The sequence below is a fragment of the Harmonia axyridis genome, chromosome 2, assembly GCF_914767665.1.
Source record: "Harmonia axyridis chromosome 2, icHarAxyr1.1, whole genome shotgun sequence".
Classification (NCBI taxonomy): domain Eukaryota; kingdom Metazoa; phylum Arthropoda; class Insecta; order Coleoptera; family Coccinellidae; genus Harmonia; species Harmonia axyridis.
In genome coordinates this window covers 8,586,670-8,601,666 of record NC_059502.1, presented here as the reverse complement: position 1 = coordinate 8,601,666, position 14,997 = coordinate 8,586,670, and the positions used below count along the sequence as shown (strand labels likewise).

At 33.9% G+C, this 14,997-nt stretch overlaps 1 protein-coding gene across 3 annotated transcripts in view; it reads right to left on the bottom strand.

The window, feature by feature from the left end:
- Nucleotides 1–12,581, bottom strand: part of LOC123673481 (LIM/homeobox protein Lhx9-like) — a 34,175-nt gene extending 21,594 nt beyond the window's left edge. Inside the window, exons 1-2 of one of the 3 annotated variants that reach the window (XM_045607981.1) lie at nt 12,386–12,581; nt 3,210–3,548 (exon numbers count right to left, since the gene is read on the bottom strand). In XM_045607981.1, coding sequence (XP_045463937.1) covers nt 3,210–3,457 — 248 coding nt within the window. In that variant the 5' untranslated portion in view covers nt 3,458–3,548; nt 12,386–12,581. Of the gene's footprint in view, nt 1–3,209; nt 3,549–4,747; nt 5,152–12,385 lie in introns of those variants that run through there. The other 2 variants (XM_045607983.1, XM_045607982.1) reach the window with 2 other exon arrangements.
- Between the last annotated feature and the right edge of the window lie 2,416 nt (nt 12,582–14,997).

Sequence of the window (14,997 nt, the reverse complement as noted above, 5' to 3'; positions counted from 1 at the left end):
GACTCGTTCTCGAACGATTATTGATGGCTTGCACTCGTCGACATGAAGGGAAAAAAATATATGTTGAGACTAGGATATGTCCCCGTGATGGTGTCGATGACAATCGGTCGTTTGAAAAAAAAATTGTGTGGGTTTATGTGCATGAGTGACTTATCGATGAAAGTAGATGTTGGACCAACATTTGGAATGATCTATTCTATTGCTTTTTAGGGAGATTATCTTTAGGGAAGGTGGAGAAGTATTGTGTGTCTATACGTTCCGTATCTGTTTTTTTTTTTTTCGTTTTTTTATTGCATCAAAGATGAGAGCGATAAGGATTTCTATTTTTTCTCTGACGTTCAGATCGTCATTGACAAGCTCGTGTAGAAAAGGCTCGTAGAGCAGTTGCGTGGTATAGAAAATAACTCGAAACTAATCATCAATTAATGAGAAAAAATGGGAAAAATCACTGACATTATTTAAGAGTTTTTTAGCGCTCATTCTTTCTACTCTGAAAAATAGCTTAAAGCTCACAGATATTGGTTCAGGATAATAGAGTTCAACTAGAGAAATAAAATATGGAGTACCGCAGGGTTCAGTTTTAGGACCGATAATGTTCATTGTCTACATGAATTTTTGGAATAATTCATTCTAAAACTGTAAAAATTTCAGAGAGAGTTGAAATTTTCTCCTCGAAGTTTTATCATTGAAAATAATAAACAGAAAACAGAGGCGTGCGGGGGAAGTTGAAAGTTGATTATCATTTTTTTGTAATTTTATATTTCTTAAAAAACTGTTTTGGATTGAATGTTTCATTCGATCTTTATTTCAGTAGTCGTGTTTTTGTTTTCGTCATTTATACTATGTTAATGCGACCAGAACTATGCAATTCTTATATCTTCTTGCGAGATTTCGTATAGATAGGGTCACCGGAACCATAGAAAATTCTAGTAGAATATCGAGAAAAGAATGTGATATTTCATTGATGAACAGATTTGACCGACTTGAATTCTGCGTGTATCGAAACAATGAACACTCAAAATCAATTTCAGAATCGCGATACAGATGAAAACAGAGATTCATAATATTAATGAATAGGGGTATACGTTAATGAATGAAATTTCATTATATTGATGGTAATGTACCTACATTGTATCAATGAAATCAAGTAGAGGATTCCAATTATTTGATATAATTAACACGTTTTTTTTATTGTAAGTTCATTATTCATTCTTCAGTTACAAAGGCCAATGTGCTAGTTTGTTTTAATTCAATTTTATTCGACTTTTTTTATATTCTCTTATTTTATTGATTTCTATCGGTTAATAATTGTTTTCAAAATTCCGAACACGATCCTAAAATCCACAACCGTAGCCAATGGACCCATCATCTCTCCGATCAACGAGAAGCAACGTCTCAAGACAGATCTGGAGCCACCTCGTTAAAATTTCGTACAAATTTTTATGCTGATTTCGGTTTTTTCTCGTACGCGGGACGCGGAGGGCGGTAAGGGGAAAGGACGAAGCGCCCAATCATCGATTACCTCGAACTCTTCCCCTCACACCTCCCCTCTCGCAATCTTTTTGGAATTTTGGCGAACAAAGAAAATCAATTTCTGCTAATTGGACGATCGGACTTCGGTGTCCCTTGGAGGATTTTTTTTCGCAGTGGACTGTGACAGAAATGGATGTTTTTCGTTACTCCTCTGTTCTTCGACAGTTCGAATTAATATATTTATTGCACCTAATTAGAGAGATCGATTTTGCGAATGGGGTACACATTCCGATCGATTTACATAGCTACGTGGACTTGCGGGCGCCTATTCCCAGGAATAGGAGTATACCGGGTATCTCCGAAATCATCTGGGTCGAATTCTTTCGAAATCATTAAATGTTGATATTTTAATTTTTTTTTTTTTGGAATTTTCAACAAAGGCGATGTTTTTTGGGGAATTCGCGTTTTTTTGTCCCTGAAGGATGATTTCCTTATTTGCCTTATTCGTGAGGTTTGATGGCAAAATTTATATTTCCTCTTTGTTCTAGATTATCGCCTTTAAAGTCTTGGGCAAATTGTCATTTTAATCGCTAAACTAGAACACTTGCATTTAAAATTTCGGTGGTCGATAAGAAATAAAATAATTTCAAACTTCATGCAAAATTCCAAGCTGATCATATCATCATAACAATAAAAATTTGAGAAGAATGTCGGTAAACATAACAAAATTGTACCTATGTATTCACAAATTACGAATTATATATTACAAATTTGTATACCGGGTGATTCAAAAGTCTGGAAACGGTAAATTTATTTCGCACACAGATGATGGAAAATCTGAATTCTGATACTTGGGTTTCATTAATCAGGTTTTGGGCCAAAAAGGGCCTTATACGAAATATGAGGCCCAACTTTGAAATTTTGAAGACAAACCATTTTTTATAGCAGATTCGGATTCAGCGGGAAATTGTACATCCGAATTGGTTGAAACTAAAATTTTTTCGTCTTTTTTTGGGCCTTATGCAGCGTTTTTCGTTCTAAAATCCGGGGGCGTTCATTCAGATCTGGATACAAAAATTTATATCCTGATACTGTGGTCCTAAGTGATTCTTCTCGTTGAATCGATTGAGCTATCAGATTTCAGGTGCAAAAGGGCCTTATACGAGATGAGAGGCCCAACTTTCAAATCTGCAATAAAAAGCTGGGTTTGCATTTGAAATTTCAAAGTTGGGCCTCTTATCTTGTATAAGGCCCTTTTGCACGCAAAATCGAATGGGCTCAATCGATTCAACGAGAAGAATTACTCAGGACATCAGTATCAGATAATGAATTTTTGCATCCTGATCTGAATGAACGCCCCCAGATTTTTAAACAAAAAACGCTACATAGGGCACAAAAAAAGACGAAAAAATTTGGTTTCAACCAATTCGGATATAAAATTTCCCACTGAATCCGAATCTGCAATAAAAAGATGGGTTACATTTGAAATTTCAAAGTTGGGCCTCATATCTTTCCAGACTTTTGAACCACCCGGTATACAGCCCACCTAGTAGGTAATTTTGAAAGATTAACGGTATCAAATGCTTTTGCCAAATTTCACAGGTTGATTACTTTTTTTCATTTCCCCATTTTCATCGGATAATCTTCGGATTAGGAATATTATTCGAGCAGAGGGAAATACTAAACCATTGCGTAAAATTGCAGTGTTTTATCTGCACCACCAAGAAGATCCTCACCTGTAATAATCCTCCTTACAGTAAATACTCCCGTCTCTGGCAAAACAAGTCAATTCAGAGTCTAAAGGTAACTTGCACTCGCAACACTTTAAACACCCTGCATGCCACTGTCTGTCCACGGCCAGCAGGTAGAACCTGTCGTGTATCCTGCCCCTGCATCCTGCACAACTGGCGTCTGGACCTAGGCCTCCTAGGCTGGAACAAGGCGAAGGGATCACACGTTCCAGGGATTCTCGTTCTTTCAGCATCTTCTGGGATGGTGGATCCGCAGCATCGGTAGTTCTGGGCAGTAACTGAGCACTTCCAGGTGGAAGTTGGTGTTAAGTAGAGAGAGACTGGCTGTGGAAAAAAATGATAGATTAGAGTCGTCGCCTGCTGTGATTACGCGTATAGACTACTGGATGTACGGTTTCTGGGTTTCGCATGCTGGACGCAGGGTCGGTTTGAAGATTATTAGACGGTTTCGCATCATTGGTTTTAAGCATCTCTTCCTAGTTGGTATGATATAATTTTTTTTGAGGAAGTTGTGAAAACGGATTTATGAAATTTTGAGTTTTTATTTATACGGTCTGTAGCAACGTAACAATTCAAAGCCTCATGCAAAATTTCGTGTTGATAGGCTAATCAGAATCTTATAATAAATTTAAGAATAATAGAATCCTAAAAAAATTGAAAATTGATAAGGAATATTTGTAATAGAAAAACAATTTATTTCTATACAGGGTTAGAACTATTCAGAGGACCACTACAGGGATATCGAAAACGATTAGAAAGACAGGGTGACTTGAATTACAAAAAAGTTGCGTTATTTAGGGTTGAATGTAGTGGTGTGAACAAATCTCAAATATCTCCATTTGTTTCCGAGATATCTCAAAAAAAGGGAAAATCAAGCTTTTTTTTTTTTCCTGTATAACTCATTTGTTTTTCGAGATAACTTAACGAAATTTGGATTATATCTAGCCACTATTCAATATAGAGATACTCATGGTGTGATGATTTCACATAACAATTTTTCAAATTTGCGTACCTAGATATTTTTGTAGAGTGTGATACATTATTGAATTCGTAATTTCTTTCTTCATCACCTCATAAGGAAAACCAATATGGCGTCCATGAGAAAAAAAATTGACTATCCCCTCTCTGAAACAATGGCAAACAGAAAAAATCTGACGACACCATTAGAATCTCTATATAGGATAATGACTACAAACTGAATTTCGTAGAGTTATTCCCAAAAACAAAGGAGTTATACAGAAAAAAAGAAAATCTCGATTTTCAATTTTTTCGAGATATCTCGGGAACCATTGGACATATTTTGGATCTGTTAACACCAACATACAAATCCCTAAATAACACATATTTTTTGTATTTTAAGCCACCCTGTATCTATCTATCTAAAATTTTGCTGGCCCCTCTAAAATTCGAAATACTTAGGCTAAAATGATAACTAAATCAGCAGAACTTTCATTTGATCCAATTTTTTGATCATAATATATGAGATTTGTATCGTTGCATATAGTATATTTCGTTATACTTACATTAAAATTTTAATTTCTGTTCTTATGTTATGTTTTCTTCTTATCAACTAGTGTGGAAACAAATAATGCTTTGAATGTAGCACTTGATTTGGAAAATATGGAGATTTTCGAAGTATCCGAAAAAGAAGGTGAATGCAACAACAAAGTCTGTCAAAAATTAAAGATCGAGAAGATAAACCTGGATAAGACTATTCACTTGATGGAAAAGCTTCAGTATCAGATTCAAAAAAGAATTGAACAACAGTAATTACTAATAAGTCTCCTTAGAAGTGAAAATGGTAAAAATTGTCATGGATCAAAATTGTCAAAATGTGAGGTTATAATACACAAAACAAATAATAATTCACAAAAACTAAAACGGAGAATCAGAGGTTACTCAAGCAGTAGATACAAATCCACCTCATCTTCTTGCGGAACTACGATTGTCAATCAGTTGATAACACAACCAGTGGCGGAGAAGAAAAGTGTTGGAATTATATAAAAAAAAAATTTATTTCCATATAATTTCTTTTTTTCACTACGAATATATGATATGAATAAATGTGATGATAACATGTGATATATAACAATATAAAACTTTCAATTTTTCATTGTTTTTGATAGTTGGCACCGCCACTGTTCCTACATATGTTCCTACAAGGAATCTGCTTTCAACTCTTATTATACAATAATAAAAATTACTGTATCAGGTTGTGATTCTACATATGTATAAAGAATAGCAATCTCGTGAAGCATTTCGTGTTGATAGCACATTCAGAACCATAGAAAATGCAAGAAGAATATAAAAAAAAGGGAGCACTAACAAAAAGTTATGAGGTTTTGAGCACTCATTCGTTCATGGCCGCAATTGGCGCAATAATGAACGAAAAATCAAAAGCTCCTGGCTTCACGTAAGTTATCTTTTTTCTTCATTCGTTCATAAGTATTTACATGGTCTTGGAGGTACCTAAATCAAATTCTCCTCTACAAGTAACATTTTCTCATCATAATAATTTTTAGTTGTTGACTGTTGTCAAAAAATTAAAGATCATAATTCGAAGAACCCCTCAAACCATACGAACTATCTCAGCCACCCTTTTGTCTTCCTTCGCCAATCTTGCAAATCACCACCGGTCCAAATCCTCCACAACTTCTCCGAAAAAAAAAAAATAAAACCGCCAAGACCACTCGTCAACCGTCCAAAGAACACCGATAATTCTCTGTGGTTCGCCCCTGCAACACCCAAGCACCCAGAATCTGTGCTGATGACATTAATTGGCCCTAATAACCGTCCATCGTCGGTAAATCGTGAGCCGATCAGAGGCGCCCGTCCGGTCAGACGACCAGGAAGAAAATTCAGACAGTCACTCCAGTTAAACGGCGCTGCCATCGGACAGAGACGTTTCTGTGGTCCCCACTGACGTCTATCATTTTTGCCCCGCCGAACACAGAGCAGCATGATGACTAGGCGCAAACGTGACGTGAGAAAATCAGCCTCTTTGTGACAGATGAAATTACGGGGTAAGAGGTTGCCGGTTCGGGTCAGAAGTCTGGGAAATGCTGACCGTGTGTTTGTCCACCTTTCAATCGATCTACTTAGATAAGGTCCGAGTATGGGTGTCTTTTGTGTCTTTGAGGGCCAAAAACGTTCGTATTTTTGACGTCGTCTGGTCTGAGGGAGGGTCTAAATGACTTTGCGGTTTGGGAACGTAGGAAAAGTGAGACTTGAGAGATGCGTTTAATTGTGAAGATGATTACAATCTGTGGGGTAGCTAATGATGAATAATGAGAACTTTAGGACGTTTCTGTAATTTGCGCAATCAAAGCTTCAAGAATCGCACGATGTACGATTCAGGCCAATAGATGGCGCCAGTCATTTTATATTATCGCATCAGCTGAGAGATGTTTTGTGAATTTGTGGTGTGAGACTGAAATATAATCAAAGAACAAAGTAATGATGGTTTTGTGAATTATGTTTATAGAATATGAATGAAATTATCATTGAATTTATCAGCACCAAAAAACTTCTACCTTTGAAAGGCGTCTCAGAGCTTGTGAATGCTTAATTCAACACATTTTTGGAAGTGAACATCGAAGAAGAAATAGGTATTCCAATGTTACATTCTTTAGAATGTTCAGTATCTAGCGAATCAGATGATGTAGGAATCAATAATTCCAATAATGTAATTTCGTTTATAATAAAATAACTTTCTAGAAACATAAATAAAAATTATTCTGTTGATCAAAAAATATGAGTAAATAACTGTTAATCTATTTGTTCTATTGATAAATAATAAATTTTTCCGCTCCGCAGGAGCTTCTTCGAAAAAACATTTATATAGCGAAGCAAATATTGAACATCCTACAAGTAGTATAAATGGGATCATCAAATATGATTGAAATGGATCACAATAAAATTTGATAAAGATGGTATATGTTTGTGTTCATGATTATAATTTGAAATCTTTGAATACTAAAAAAAAACAATCCCTAATAAAGAGATTTCCAATAGGAATGATACAATTTGAAATGATTATAATGGCAAGACTGAGTATGTCATTTGATCATAGAAAGATACATGCTTCAACAACGTTTAGAAATTGTTGAATTGTTTGGTCAGTGCCCTTTTGTGCACATTATCAGAAGACTTTATGCCTAGTTGATCGATTCACTAATTTATCTGAAATACAAAAATTAGTGAGTCGATTAACTGAATCACGTGGTCCATGAATACTTCTTAAATTTCTCTCAGTATTCACAAATGAGCACTGATTTTGATCTAAAAATTTGACATTTTTTAAACGTTGTTGAAGCGTGTATCTTTCCATGATTAAAAGGCATATCCTACTGAACACAAATGACATGAGAAATGTCGAAAATTATGCAGTTTTGCCATTATGACCATTATAACCAAATTGTAACATTCGTATTTCAATATATCATCCAGAACTCTAGCAATAAAAAGAATATAATAAAAAAAAAATGAAATAAAGACGAAGAACTACGATTTTTGGATCCTCTGATAGTCTATCGACATGGATCCAGTTATAAAACAGAAAAAGACAATTCAAAGGCTTTGATAATAGATTTCAAGTTATAAAATGAAGGTCGATGTCAGATTAACTCACAAAATCTCACCTGCCAATCATAGAACGGTTTTGGATTACAATTGGTTAAAAACAATTGTTCTGCATTCGAAAAAAGGTTAAACCTATAATTTTAACATAAAATTCTAGAATTTCAAAAGTTATATGCATCAGAAATCAATTCAAGTTCAAGACTCCGTCTGAAAATAAGCACAATGCGTATATAATTAAATTTGAGATCACACATTCTCCTCATTTAAGGAATCAATTTTGACACCAAAACAAAAGCCATTTACGTGGGCTCCACTAGTTAAAAATATCAATCTGAAGCTAACAGGACAAAGTCAGGCAGAAACATAATAACCAAAGTCACATCCATAAATAAAACCTCTAGGTCTCAAAATTGAAAGTCGAGAATTTAGGTCAAAATTACAAATTTCCGAAATTAAGCTAATCAAATCGAATACGACAAATATGATAAAAGTGATTTCCCTTCTTTCCTTACAACTTTCAAACTGATGTACCAACCCGATACTCACGCTGTTTTTCTGTGATATATATAAACTTGTGTAACACAATATCAACGTCGAATCAAAATTCAAACCAACAGACACTCTCACAGTCTCACGTGACATAACCAAACTCCCTCCCAGATTTGATGGTTTAGATAACATAGAATATTGCACGCAATAACCCGGAATTCTATGTCAAAAACGTCCAAAGTGACCCATAAAAGAGCGTTTAGATATTCATGGACTTATTACACATGTTTTTGACTTTGCGAAGCGTCATAATTATAAGCCATTTTCTCAAAGTTGCGCCGATTAAGATCCTTATCCTGATATTAATTAAAAGTGGGCCTTAAAATTACGTTGTTTATTGTGTTATTTATAAAACTATGTAATTAGACCGGTTATTAGAGTTTTTTCATGGGCGGAGTATAGGGGTAGGCCAACGAAGAAGAAGAATCGGCAGAATTTCAAAAAATAATGTGCGTTCATTTAAATTTGTGGTCAAGAGTGCTGTGGAGAAATAAGAGTTGATTTTGTGTGATTACCATATCACTACATTTGTTTACATACTTCAAATCATAAAAATTTATAGGAATAGTCAACGAGAAAAAAATAACACAACATATTGAAAATATGAAGAGAGAACAGCTGGTAGGAGTGAGCATTAAAAAAAAGTCTTAAATGATAGAATTATAGCAAAGAACTCTTGAATACTTACTTCCTTCTTAAATTGTTTTTCACCAATTCCCTTGAAATGTTTTGGCAAGTGATTATTTAATTCAATTCCTGTGAAGGTAGGTGACGACTTATACTTTTCAGTATTATGCTTAGGAATACATAAAATATCCTCAAGCCTAGTAGTAGCTATAAAAATCTGTATATGTTTCAAGTTTTTTCAAATTTTGGTGAACATAAATTAGACAATTGAACATGAATATAGAAGGAAATTTTAAAGTTTATTTTTCTTGATAAGATGTAGGTAACTTCTTATGATGACATTGTTGTTGGTTTATTTATCCAGATGAAGACTTCTGATGATATGGCATCGAATTTGAGGGGTTATTATTCTTAAACAAACAAAATTCCAACAGAATAGGATCTTGTGGTTCATAAATATTGGGTAATTTCTCCCGATATTCCTCTCCCAGTTTCTATGGTTCTGATGACGCGATTAAAATGAAATTGTGCATCAAAACTGAAAAATATGTTATTTTACATAAACTTCAACTCCGTCAGATGTGCAGTCACTAAAACATTGAGTTTTATTTTATTTTTATTTTCTTTATATCAGAATGCAATTTCGCATCTCTACTTTGAAATTCCGAATATTCACTGAATCCAAAGTTCTATTTGACATATCAATAAACTTGACCTACCTTGAGAATTTCGGACTTCTAGGTTGTTTAGTCTAAATGAGTCTCATTTTTTATTCGTTTTACTTGAATCCAAAGTTTTATAATGAAACGATCTTCACAAAATTCCAGAAAAGATAGAAGATCTTTTTTTTCGAATGTTATCATTATTGTGACGCATACAACGTAATTACGTCATCAATTCTTCGTCAATGAATCAAACTAATGAACCAGTTTCTGATTGTCATGGAAGAAATATGCATAAAATGACAATTCTTGGTTACTTAGACCAATGATGCAAAAATTTAGATTGACTAAATAAAATGTGTACTAGCAATTATTGTTGTTTTTTTTTTCTTAAAACCATATTATTATTAATCATTATTAAATATTTTGATGCAACATGGATGTTTTATCAACTACGTTTAGGCACACTTTTCGCTAGAAGAATTTTTAGTTGTAATCATTGCCAACTCGGATGGAATAATGATATTCACAAAAAAATAAAGAATATGCCACTTTTTTTCAATGAAAAGTCTATTTTCCATGGCTCATCATATAATTTCTTATGTAGAACATTCAAAGAGTACTTAATTTTCGTTTTTCAAAATCAGTTTCATCCGAAAAAAATCAGCTTATTGCCTCCTAGTAAAATTCTCTAGGTACGCCAATGATTAGGCCGGATAATAGAGAACTTTTCTGTGGATTGGTGGACGCACGGAGTCACAGTGCAGGTGCGACGGCAATTGAACTTCTCTTAAACGTTTTTATTACCGCTTATTGATAATTTATATTTAAATTCCAAAGGCCTAGCGAAAATAATTATTTAATTTATATGGTATTTTTTCGGATAGGTAGTTCCGGAGGTCCGTTAATGGCATAATAATGGAATTTAGGGTATTCTAAACAGTATACTATGTATATATTTCGTGTTTTCATGCATCATTATTTTCTCGATTACGTTATTCTTTAGAAGTTACCGCAGATGCTGTTGGTTATTAACCAGGATGAGGTTATGTGCGTAGAATACCCAACATACGATTTATTGTAGCAGCTGGTTGCTTGGAAATTGCTTTTTTAATTGTTTTTCTCATTACATTCAACACTCGATCGTCCTAAAGATTTTTGTACTATCAACATGAAATTTTGTATGAAGCTTAAAATAGCTAATATTTATCTCAACTCTTTTGGATCTGTTACCATGAGAAAATTGGGTATACTCCTTTCTAAATATTCTTCTTCAATTTTTTTCTTGTGATTATGGGATAAGCTGGATATTCTTCCAGAGACATAGGTATCACAGAAAAACGGTGATTATTCATAGAGATTGATGGTTGTGTTTACTGTATCCCCAAATCATTTCTTATGGTGAGATCCAAGTGTTTTTTCTCGCTATTTTCACCGATTTTACCAAACAAAAACACAGTTAGATGAACAAAATGACCACAACTGTAACAACAGAATCTTTAAACAATGAATGAATTGGGATAAATAATCTTTGAAATACTTCCCATCAACTCCAAGTTCAAAAAGAACAAAATTCGTTAAATTTTTCCAATACGGCCCTGCCCTCCGCCTAGGTACTCAGTTTACGCAAACTTTCAGCGGACAGTTTATACACAGCTAATTTGTTAATTGCTAATTGAAATCGTAGTGAAGGCATTCAATTCAATTAATCTCTGAATTTATTTCAATTATCTTCAGACAAGAGGAACGGTTTGCAGATGGGATAAATTACAATGCTTTTTCAGCATTTAGGTGTCAAGATTGTAGTTTTTTTGGAACGATATCATTCTTATTTTGGCGTCATTTTTTTTGGATGGAATAAATTCATCATTCTTCTTTTTGTGTTCGTCGTTCTTTTTTTTCCATTCTCAGATTTTAAACTAATCAATGCAATTTTTTCATTCAAACAAAAAATGAAGTGATAAGAGGATTTTTATATGATATAAGACGATGGTAGTAGGAAAAAATCAAAGCTTGATGAGCAGACAAGAAAAAATATCAATAACAACAAAAATCAATTTCTGATAAAAAAAATTAGGCAGATACAACAATATTTTCAATGTTTTTGAGTTGCAATGTACCTATTCAGGAATGTCATCTTCATAATCCAATCAATTTTTACGAGAGAATAACCTATTTGAAGTTTGAAAATGATACATCGAACTAACTTCCTTTAAAATCACTAAAAACTTCTATAACTAGGTATTCCAATGCTTTTCGGAAAATAGGTTGCTACAATGAAATCACACAAAATATTAGAGCAATAATAACACTCATAATAATATGCTTTATGGAATGTTTTTTTGAAAAGTTCCCAAACGTCAATGGTTCTTTTGCTCTTTGAAGTGCATGAACTAATACCAAAAAGGAGTAGCCTACATTGTCAATGAGAGAGAGGGTTGCCACATTCTTCAAAATTCTCTATTTACTATCTTTCAAGAATACCGTCATCTTATCTCTTTGTCCAGGTCATTACACTTCAACAACATCCATTAACTAAATACACCGATTGTGAAAATCGCACCTTTCTCAATTGGAGTGATCTTATCTCCGAAAAACTTGAAACCGTCCAATATTCAATACTACCTACTTAAATGCCCAACTTCACAATGAAAGGAGCACAATAGGAAAGCAAAACAACTACAAATCTACAGATTCAAAGACAACAACACCTCACATACTACATCTGAAAGACATCATTACCTGCCTTATAATCCTTTCGCACTTAATCCTGTTCAGCAGACCCTCAACAATGTCGCTAAACTTCCACACCACCTAGCGCGCACAAAAATCCGTAGAATCAAAAACCACAACAATCCAGCCGGTCCACAAAACCACCGCCAAGCCAAAAACGTTCTCCTACCGTCGGTTTGTGAGACATCTGACGTTCCGATGTGTCACGCACGGGGATGCTGTGTAAGCCGCGCCCATGCAGCGATAAAATGCCCGAGTACCGCCCCTACTATGCCCTTCGGAGCCTCGAAGCCAATGAGGCGAGGCGATTCGGGTGCCTATCCCCACCAGACCGTGCATGCTATCAGTCGCGGCATACCTCTCCTATGGTTTCTATAGTCGATATTGTCGGGGCTTCGTCTATTCCGATCGTTGAGTTAGGAGGTGCTGGTAGCGTTGTTTTGCTGCTTTGTTGCCAGCCTATAAATCAATGGTTACCTGTTGAGGGGAACTGTAAATAGTAATCAATTTGGTCGCCTTGACCAATTATTGTGAGAGTGCTGGGGGCATGTATAGGTGTTTACTTGATTTTGGAATTGAGGTACTCGTTGGGCGGTATTTGAGGGGATATATCTTACTCTACTGAAGAAACGTTCTATGAGCGATAATTCCTAGAAATAGACCTTAAATTTTATTGGCATTTGATCATCTTACCACTTGATTTAGAATTGGATTCTCATATTTGGAAAAAATAATTCCTTTATGGAATTTAATTTACAATTCATAAATTGAAGTACCTGGGTAGTAGGTAATGACACTAATAAAAATTCTATTCGTACCACTTGAGGGTGCTATTGTGATAGTGAATCGAGTATTCGAGTGTAATGTGTAAAAGTAACAGATATAAATCTGTTGATACCTAGTATCAGTTTGTTTGAGGTATCAATAAAATATAGTCAGTTCCAGTGAACTCAAAACTATTGAGGGTAGATATTAATTTTTGGTTACAAGATATGTTATATACTTTTAACCCTACCCTATTACCTACACAGTTTTACATTCGTTATTGAATAACCACATGATGTGTTATTTTCAAGATTCGTCTGAATTCTCAATTTCAACTCAAAGAAATGATTTTGATATAGCTCTTGTTCGTTAATTTTTTTATTTCCATAATCGAAAACGAATGAAAAAGTCTATATTCTTTCAGATATTACTTTTCCATAGTTACTTAACTGTTTACAAGAAATTTGGAAGACAAATCGATGGCTATTTTAATCTCAAGAATACAATTTATAAATTTTCTAGGTTGAAAACTGAAGATCAAATGAAAAAATTAAAAATTCAACCAATTCAAAAAATTGAATTGAAAACATGTATGGAGGTGTCATTATGATGATGATATCTACTGAATATCTTCTGAAGTTTAACCATCGGAATGAACAACAAAAAATTGCAAAAAGTTTCTTCAGAATGCTGATATTAGACATCTTCAAAATTTTTTCCAGGTTTATCGATAATTCAAAATAAATTATGTAAACGGATGATCGCAGCAGTTTTCAAGGTATCCAGCCAAACGAAACAACACAATTAAATCATAAAAAATCGCATGGATATACCTACACATATTTGATAATCGAGGTAATAAGGCAAAAACTACACTTCTCTTCAATTACCTTCAATATTTTACTTTTGGCAAAATCAATAGTCTTGTCAAAATATAATATTATGTAGGTATGTATTTTAGAAATGAAATTAATACCACAAGGCCGAACTTTGCATTTACCTTTTCTGTAGGATACAAAGAGTCTTCTGTATGTAATATGAGATGGTGCTAAGGTTAAGTAATAAATGTCACAGGCTCAATGTCACTTTTAGATACAACTGCAAAATATCTTTCCCTGCGAGTTTTTATCTCTAGAGTAGTCACAATTATCTTGTTTTCCATAATCTCATCATCGTCTGTAGACAAATTCATCGTCTCGGGCTTTACAATGAATTGATTGACTTATTCTCTTTTGGAAATTTAAGATTTTTAGCTCTGTATGAGTTTTCTTCTTGAAAAACATGATTAACGTAAAATATTCGTCTGTTTCTTTCTATAACTTGTAAACAAGCTTGTCACATGGAATATTTTGGCCATAAAGATGAAGCTGCATATCTATAGATACTGTTTCGAGTTCAGCAAAATATTCCAGTAAAGCAGCTTCTTCAGCTGTTTCTTTTTTCTCTGCGATCGCGAAACAGTGAACATTCTTTCTCCCATAAAATCTTGGATTTTTCAGGAAGAAAATCTTAATCCTTTCCAGAATTATGTTTTTTTGGTTCATGCCTTTATGTGCTCTAGTTCCTTTTTTGAGAGACAAATAAATTCCAATCAACAGTTTACCTAGTTTTATTCATTTGACATAAGCAGGAATCCTAACAAGAATAACCTAATTACAAGGATTCACAAAAAAAAAGAAGACATTTACAATTTAGAATGAACATAGAGTATTAGATAAAACACTCAAATATCAACAGTGTCACAAAAAATAAACAATTCAATAATTTCTACATAGATACAAATATAATATTTCCCTAAAAGCAACTTGAGAAATGCTGGAAATGTACCTATAAAAAAATGTTAAGACATGTTATTT